The following is a 9018-nucleotide window of genomic DNA, read 5'->3' as shown; positions in this document are numbered from 1 at the left end:
CCGTAACTTAGCTCTCGATGCTGCACACAGGAGGAACGAGAACTACAAGATAAGGACATTTGGGGAGAGAATTCAGAACGTTGATCAAGGCAGCTTCACTCCTCTAGTGTTCACAACCTCTGGTGGGATGTGACCAAGTGCAAGATGCTTCTACGTCAGACTCACGGTGGTGCTATCCGAACAGAAGCAGCAGCCCAGAAGTTTTGTTACAGTCTGGGTGCAATGTCAACTGTCCTTTTCTCTCCTTAGATCTGCTTTCCTTTGCCTCTTAGGGGAACGAGATCATCGGCCCCAAAGCTGACAACAGTTGCAGATATTGACTATGAGGCAACAGTCACTGAATGCCGCATAGATATGCGGCTCAACTAACTCAACACAGCTAGGATAGCTACTTATATATTAGGATATTTAATTTTAAGGTAATAAAATGGCGGCGAAGGTGTGGCAATTGGGGTAGGCTGGAGGCCACGTTTGTTTAAGGAAAAAATAAATCCAAAGGAAAGTGGTAGTAGTAGTATTCATCTTCACCATCAATCATCCCGTAGTAGTATAGGTGGTCCTACTTATGAAGAAGATTCCGAGAAATACTGAAATGTATTATGACAATAGACAGATACATTCCAAAGAAAGGTTAATGTATATATAATAAGAACGTTGTCATCCCTAGCTTCTACAGTGCCAAGGTGAACGTGACCGCCGAGCCCTTCCCTCCATTCTGGGACGAGGTGAAGGGACCTGACAACACTACACAGTACTCCGGCACTGACTACATGACCCTGGCGACCATTGCTGACGCTCGTAACTTCACTATCCACGCCCTGCCTACCGACAACTGGGCAGAGGTGAGGAGTCTCAGTGATTTTCTCACCCAGAGTACTATGACCCTTTAGGCACTTGCGTCCTAAATTGCATGAGTCAAGAAGGCCAGCATGAACCCCGCGGTCTTCCCTGTTGGGCACTGTTCACGCCTTAGGCTTCGCCTTGCACAGGATGCAAGGGGGTGCCCAATAAACTGAAACCATAACCATGCCCATACTACACCATGCCACACCCATAGTACACCACATCCATATCAGGCCTACACTAGACCATATTATAACCAGAGTACACCACACCGATGTCAAGCTCAGACTGCACAATTATCATACCCAAATTACACTATGCCACAACAGGCCATGCTAATAGAATACACCATGCCTCACTAATGCCAGTACACCATGCCTCACTAATGCCAATACACCATGCCTCACTAATGCCAATACACCATGCCTCACTAATGCCAATACACCATGCCTCACTAATGCCAATACACCATGCCTCACTAATGCCAATACACCATGCCAGTACACAGTAGTACACCATACTAAACGTCACATCGGTTCGAGGTGTTGTGTTGCTACAGCCTTGCACTCGGCGTACGTGAAGCGGTGCTATCTTTCTACTAAGTTCATTTAATATATTGCAAGTAACAAAGTTATTTTTGTCAAAAATGTTCTCCTTTGATTGCCGGGATTCGAACCCAAACCACCAAGTTTGGCAGTCAGTCAGCCATCCAGTGGACCATGATGGGCTAAAAGCTACCCGTCCTTATCTACCCACTTGTAGTTCAAGGCCCCACGCCCACAACTGTTGGCCTGATGGGTAAGGGCAGCTCGCCTACACACGTGTCCCAGAGATCTTATGTTGTGGGCGTGGGATCTCGAGCTGCAAGTGAGTAGATAAGGATGGGTAGCTTTTAGCCCATCATGATCCACTGGCTGGCTGCCCCGACTGCCAACCTTGGTGGTTTGGGTTCGAATCCCGGCATTCACAGATGATTTTTGTTTACCTTTATTTACCTGTCTATATTACAAGTTGTGATATCTAGTTAGTTTCACCTTCCTTTTTTTAGCATAGGTAATAATAATTGAGTCTGCTGTACATTAAGATGAGGACACCAAAGCTCTGTCATCCAGTAACATTTGGAAAGATTCACAATGACGTGACTGTCAAAACGGAAGTCAAGCTTGTTTTTAAGTTTATCATTTATTTAAGTTTACTCACCAATTTATAATATCTTCCTGGTGCTCCATAAATCCCTCTAGGGAAATCTTAGACTTTTTTTTTTGTCATACAATAGACCGCTCAGCCAATTTATTTCGAGAAAATTAGTCTCTTAGATTGTATAATTAAAAAAAATCGGAGTTATCCTCAAAAAGTTTCGGGTACCTGAACCTCAGCCAGAAAATAGGATCCTATAGAGTGTGGAGTGAAGAAATAGTCCAGCGCTCTGTAACAGCTTTTATAAATCTATGTCACCGAATGTTAACTCCGATTATCATCTTGTTGGTGGTGTATGTTTTATATTAATTGTAGTTATCTTAAATATGTTATTTATTACACGTACTATTACTTCTCATAAAAGATGAGATGCTTTATCATCCACTAATTCTAGTAATCTGTTGCTTGAAGCTGGAAAACTGACACATCAACCCTCTGATGACACCATTACAGGAAACAACAAGTAAACAGTAAGATAGTCTTCACTGAGCCAATAACACCATGCTGTTGGCAGGTTGCGGACCTTGTGGAGGAGAGAGTGTCCTTCATGGCCACAGTGTGGCACAACATGTTGCTACATCGTCTCGAGCGCTTCGACTACTCATGGGTGTACGAGTACGGGTCCCTGGACTTCAGTATGGCCCAACCGGGTATCAAACCACAGTGGCAGTCGCTCTACTACCCGCTCACCGACGTGGTGTGGGCGGCCGTCCTGCTGGCGCTGCTGCTCACCCCTGTGGTCCTGCTGCTGGTGAGGAGAGGCAATATTTTCGTTAGCAAAACAAGGGCTGGGAGCATAAGAACAACTTAGCCAAAAGATTCACAGGAATAGTCTCACATGCAGTAGATTTGTGTAGTGTCTTAGATATATGGTGTAATCATCTGTTTTCTTTAATAGTGCAGTATCTTTCTAGTACCCATCGTAGGACAGTGTTGCAAGTAATTCTGCAAGTAGATTATTAAATAACACTTATGCGAAATTTGATTGTCTTAGTTTAATCGACGATTTATGGGGTCAATTATCATGTGATCTTACGATTTGTAGTTTATATCTATATGTGGTGAAGCACTGCAAGGTTTAAGGATATAAAATTAACTCACTTGTGATCTCACTTGATGGAATGACCTCCTCCACTTCAACCAGAATGATACACTCCCGATACATTATACTGAGGAAATCGTGAAGATTCAGTATAATTCTTTCATAGATGCTCTTGATGCTGTTGCCTCTGAACATCAGAAATCCCTCGAGTCCCAAGAAAACGACATAATAGATTTTAGAGAAACTACTGAAATTGCACTTCGTAGATAACGGTTAACAAATTTATTGACAAAGCTTGGAGTACAGTTTGCCTATTCTAAGAGGGAAGAAATTTTTCTATAGAGGAATAAGCAGATCGAAGGTTTTCGATTATAGATGATCATGCACACAGGAACAAACTTTGTCTGACGGGAATTCCTGAATCATGGCAAGAAACTTGGAGTCGTGTATGGGTAGGAGGGGGGTGGGGGTGTCAAGTTGAAGGACCTACACCAGGAGAAGTTTGTTTTATGTGGAATATCTTAACTGATTAAGTTTATCACAACGACAGTAATCAGTGTTTTATGACCAAACCGGTAAAGCCTCCACATATAAACTGCAAAGGTCATGTTAATCATGGATGGTCATGAAGGTGTTTCTTTAATTTCAGATTATTCGTGTGGGTGAGCAGAGGCAGAGTGCGAACACGATACCAGCGGGCGTGGTGGTGCAGGACGTGGCAGGGATGCTGGTAGGCCAGAACCTGCCACGACGGCTGCCCAGGACCAGCTCCAGCCGTATATTGGTAGCGACGTGGCTTTTCTTCGCCGTCATCATGGGATCTGCCTACTGTGGCAATCTTACCGCCTCTCTCACGCTGCCTAAGTTCCCACCCCGAGCAGAGACGGTCGAACAGCTAGTCACTACTGCAGAAAGGTCTTGTACACCTGTCTCTGTCAAACTTCATATGGACATTACGTGCGCTATATCTATTTTACTCCAACAAACATTATTATAAATAGTGTATCCTATACCACTTTCGCACAGGATAACAATGCCACCACCAGGAGGAGAGTTCAAGAAATTTTTCCTCCAGTCAGATTCACCGATATATAAGAAACTAGGCGAACTGATGTACGTCATCCCGACAGTAGACATCGGACAACAAGAGGCCATTGAGAGGAAGTAAGTCACTGTATGTTGTTAATCAGGATGAAACTTGTCTTATGGAAGTAAAGATAAATAAGGAAGATGTTGCTGAAGAATGAAGGTGTCGCAGACACCAAACTGAGATACGTCACTGATGATTATGAGTGGTAATTAGGTGTCCATGTTTGTGTTTTGGTGAAAGTTGGTCTCACTGGCCAGACCTGGTACAGTAGAAGGCAGGAGTCCGGGTTTTCAAGATTTTTTCGTTGAATAATTTTCCCTGATTGGCGGTATGGGAACCCACTTTCTTAAGAAATAATCGTTTTGAAATGTCAAACTCGTATGTGTGATGTGCTACTCCAGGCCATCACTCACTGTGCCAGTCACTAAAACTCTAATTCTCATACCTCAAACATGTACGCTTTCCATTTAACTCCACTCCAAGTAACAGTCTGTCTCCGTTCTCTGTTTATTTTTGTCACTTTACATTTGTTCATAATTATTCACTTTTAAAATTCTCTTAAATTACATTCTTCCAAAATCATTCATTAACATTTGCACTTTTTACACTTAATTTCCCATAAAGAAATATCATATGCAGGTGTAACAGGTGCTAGTATTTTAATTTTAATATGACCTTTTTGCCATAATATTGTTTTAATATTATTTTACTTTGTCTGTGACTGTAATGTGATGAAGGCAAGCGCACTTGGAGAATCGTCGCTACCAGCAGCTCAACATAGCGAGGAAGTATACCCAGGCTGACAGGACCGCCATGTTGTATATTGGCCGTGAGAGTTTACTGACCGGTCAGGCTGGGTGGCCAATCCCGCACGATGCTCCCTACAGACCCGTCTTGGACCGCTCCCTCATGGCTATCATTGAGGTTAGTCCCTCACGCTGTAGTCGGTGGTATGGTATTTAATATTTGAATTTATTCACACCTACTGCATTAGTGAGCTGTTTACTAACATTCCTCCTTTGTAAACCTTCCTTAACCACTGTTGATACGCCTGGACTGTTTGTATTTTAAATGTAATTTTTCAACAGATGTGTATTTTTTATATAAAATTTTGGATGTCGATCGTAACTGTAGACATTATCTTAGGTAAATCATTATAATCAGTATGGTGACCCTTTTCCAGTACGGCGGCTAAAGCTAAGCGAACTATCCTAACCTACCCTTCCTAACCTGATTGAAAGTGGATACCACAACACAGCGACAGTGTAGACACAACACATTTTATACTAAACCTTCGGTCGACGAGGAGACCGCCTTAACTTACCAACTCTTTGATACCCATTCACTGCTGGGTGCACTAGTGTTTGTCCCGTGCTCAAACTAGCGACCCTTAGGACAGGAGACAAGTGCTGTATCCACTCAGTCACCACATCCCTTAACCTATCTTAACTTATTTACAATATTTTCAATGATCGTTAGGTTAGATTAGGTTAGGTTGGTAAGGTTAGGTTTGTCTTTGTTCATTTTGCGCTTTAAATAGGATTGTTCGATTAATTATCAACCCTCCCCAATAAAAAAGGAAAAATTCAAACTTTAATACACACCTTATATAGTATATAGCTCGAGGAGTAGTAACAACACTAGTTATTGGGTTAAAATCGACCACTATACTCATTTTAACAACTAGTCTATACCTTAAAACACTCGCCATTTAGAGATAGCACAGTCCGTGGTAGCCTCACGTGTCGTGTATTCAATAGGCTGGACTGTACGAGAAGTGGAACAGAGATCTGTTGTTCCAAGCTCAACTGGAGGCCCACCAGAGGCTGCAGCAGGAGGGAGCTGAAGAGACAGACTCGGACAACAAGGACAGGTCTCTCACCATCACACACCTGCAGGGGGCCTTCATGCTCCTTCTTCTGGGTCTCTGCCTCGCTGGACTCACCTTTGTCGTGGAGTTTTTCTCTGTGTTAACCTCTCCCCCCCTTAATATATAAACAGTACTAATTTAACACTACTTTTTACCTATACAGTAATTCAATATTAGCATTACTCTGCCTTACACCAGCTCCCGTAAAGTATCACCAAGTATAACTTGACCAAAACATTAGTTTTCATTAATATTTATTATTTTAATGTATTGCTAATTCACCCCCAACTGGTTTTCCCATGTATTAGTCTATTTAATAACCAACGTCAACATTAGTTTACCTTAACATTAGGTCACCCAGCATTGGTGTGCCAAAACTATCGTTTACCCCAGTATATGCCAGCAACTGTTTCCCATGGTGACCTAACCATTACTTCACCTTCACAAATCCTTCACTCCCTAACTTACTTGGCATCTTTATTTTTGTTCACAGTTAAGAATTATGATCGACTATATATAGCAAGGCAATTTCTCCTCACTACAGCACACGCGGTCACTATGATAGTGTGCAGGACACGAAGGTTAAGTAAGACATCCTGTTGGAGACAAGAGATCACAAAGGTCATAGCCTGATGTTAATAGGTTTCATTTTGTTTTTGTCAATCCATAGTTGTTATTATGTTATGTTCAGTGCAGCGGTCGTCCTCACCGGCCACATGAACAACAATTACTTCCTGCATGTTTTTCATAATTTAATTTTTCTATTTACAGTATCATTTTTCCCACCTTAAAAGACATGAATGGTTTATTTACTGTAATTTCATAGGATAATGAGATGATTCTAGGAATTTTATAGACCGTTCGAGGATTTTAGAGATCTTCCGGGATTTTATAAACAATTCAGGGGATTTTAAACTGCATTCAGGTATTTTAGAGACCATTCGGCTAATTTAGAGACCTTTCATGAGCGGTTTCCATCGTTGTTTGGAACTAAGTAGAAATATACCAACATGGTACTATGTATACTATCAAGGCGAGATATATAATATTCTAGTAAGAGAATGAAATAATGCAGAGGGAAATAAAGAACAGTAGAATATATAGATTAACTGGCCTGAGCTGGTGTGGCTGAATCTCACAAGCTCTCATAAAAATACGAAGAATACTTGATGTATCTTGGATTGTACCGTACATGAGGTAATGATATGTGAAGGTTTTTCCATTAGGCAAAGAGCCAGACCAGCCCTTTTCATTCATAAAACAGTAAATCAATCCTAATTATAACGTGATCAAAGCCTCTGCGTATCAGCTCCTGGTAAAAACTTTGTGAAAAGCTATAAAATGTTGCTTTCCTTAAGTATTTAGAAGAATTCATCATCTCTATTCTTAGGTTTCACCCTTATTGCGTTAAATCCTGAATGTAATATAATACTTATTACTGTTATTTGTTATATATGCAGCACCTCAAGTCTCACCTGGATATGAACACTGTCTACCAACTTCAGGACAGAAACAAGAGTCGCATCACTATGGTAGAGTGTTATATAAAATTACGTCATTATATAGATATTAAGTACTTATGCAAGATCTGTATAGTTTTAAGAGACTCTAATATTCCTAGTTCTGGGAACCAACTAATAAAATGAGAGAAATTATCTTATGTGGTATGAGTTAACTTCCTCTGTGTATGTTTTGAGTCTACAGGCACTTCCGCTTTGACGTCGTTCTTTATGCAAGGGATTTTCGTTGCTAGGTCGGTACACAGGACTCTCCGGCACGATGTTGACAGAATTTGATTGTTCGAAGCTTTGGAACAGCTCTATGTACTTGGTTATTGGTGAACATATCTGTGACAAGAAGAAAAAAGGATAAAAACACCTGGAAACTTTGACCGCAAAAAATAAAATAGAAGTGGGTCCTGTACGGAGGAGGCCGTAATTATATTTATTCTTCTCTAATTTAATAAAAACTAAAAATTCAATTGTAGTAGAGAGTCTCTTTATATGAAGCTTCAGTCATATATATTATTCAATATATTTTTATTTAGAAATGTCATTTTAATTCAGATGTTCAGCACTTACGTGAAGATAGTTATATGAGTAACTACTGAAGTACATCGTAATTATGTTCAGTAAGACTTATAGACGTAACGTGAAGTCCTTACACTAAACACAGATATGAAAACGACTGAATTTATACTTATGTACGTCGTGCTGAAATGATAACCCACCACCACTAACACCCACCACCACTAACACCCACCACCACTAACACCCTCCACCACTAACACCCTCCACCACTAACACCCACCACCACTAACACCCACCACCACTAACACCCTCCACCACCCAACACCACCACACACCTCCACCACTAACACCCACCACCACTAACACCCACCACCACTACACCCACCACCACTCACCCACCACCACCACACACCACCACCACCACACCACCACCACCACTACACCACCACCACCACCACACCACCCACCACCACCAACACCTCCACCACCACACACACCCTAACACCACTCCACCACTAACCACCCACCACCACTAACACCCACCACCACTAACACCTCCACCACTAACACACCTCCACCACAACACCTCCACCACTAACACCTCCACCACTAACACCCACCACCACTAACACCCTCCACCACTAACACCTCCACCACCACACCTAACACCTCCACCACCAACACCCACCACCACTAACACCTCCACCACCAACACCCACCACCACCAACACCCTCCACCACTAACACCTCCACCACAACACACACCACCACCAACACTCCACCACTAACACTCCACCACTAACACCCTCCACCACTCCACCACCACACCACTAACACCCACCACCACTAACACCTCCACCACTAACACCCTCCACCACTCCCACCACTAACACCACCAACACCCACCACCACACACCTCCACCACTAACACCCACCACCACTAACA

At 42.2% G+C, this 9018-nt stretch overlaps 2 protein-coding genes across 2 annotated transcripts in view; both read left to right on the top strand.

Annotated features, from left to right (window-relative positions):
• Window positions 1-1205, top strand: part of LOC121872769 — a 7956-nt gene extending 6751 nt beyond the window's left edge. Inside the window, exons 6-7 of the mRNA XM_042375824.1 lie at window positions 668-842; window positions 1173-1205. Coding sequence (XP_042231758.1) covers window positions 668-842; window positions 1173-1205 — 208 coding nt within the window. The remainder of the gene's footprint in view (window positions 1-667; window positions 843-1172) is intronic.
• Window positions 1206-2558: 1353 nt separating this feature from the next.
• Window positions 2559-7676, top strand: LOC121872520 (ionotropic receptor 93a-like). Its single transcript, XM_042375303.1, has 5 exons — window positions 2559-2791; window positions 3732-3997; window positions 4109-4246; window positions 4910-5096; window positions 5933-7676. Exons 1-5 carry the CDS (start codon window positions 2588-2590, stop codon window positions 6167-6169), a joined length of 1032 nt encoding a protein of 343 aa, XP_042231237.1. The 5' UTR covers window positions 2559-2587; the 3' UTR covers window positions 6170-7676.
• The last annotated feature ends 1342 nt before the right edge of the window (window positions 7677-9018 follow it).

This window comes from Homarus americanus, unplaced genomic scaffold (assembly GCF_018991925.1).
Source record: "Homarus americanus isolate GMGI-L3 unplaced genomic scaffold, GMGI_Hamer_2.0 scaffold39155, whole genome shotgun sequence".
NCBI lineage: Eukaryota > Metazoa > Arthropoda > Malacostraca > Decapoda > Nephropidae > Homarus > Homarus americanus.
This window is presented reverse-complemented; position numbering and strand designations above follow the sequence as displayed.

Excerpts from the sequence above, each read along its gene's own strand:
- LOC121872520 (XM_042375303.1), top strand. The coding sequence starts at position 2,588 with ATGGCCACAGTGTGGCACAACATGTTGCTACATCGTCTCGAGCGCTTC. Across the intron at positions 3,998-4,108 it reads CTAGTCACTACTGCAGAAAG|GATAACAATGCCACCACCAG; the intron begins GTCTTGTACACC and ends ACTTTCGCACAG. Across the intron at positions 5,097-5,932 it reads CCCTCATGGCTATCATTGAG|GCTGGACTGTACGAGAAGTG; the intron begins GTTAGTCCCTCA and ends TGTATTCAATAG.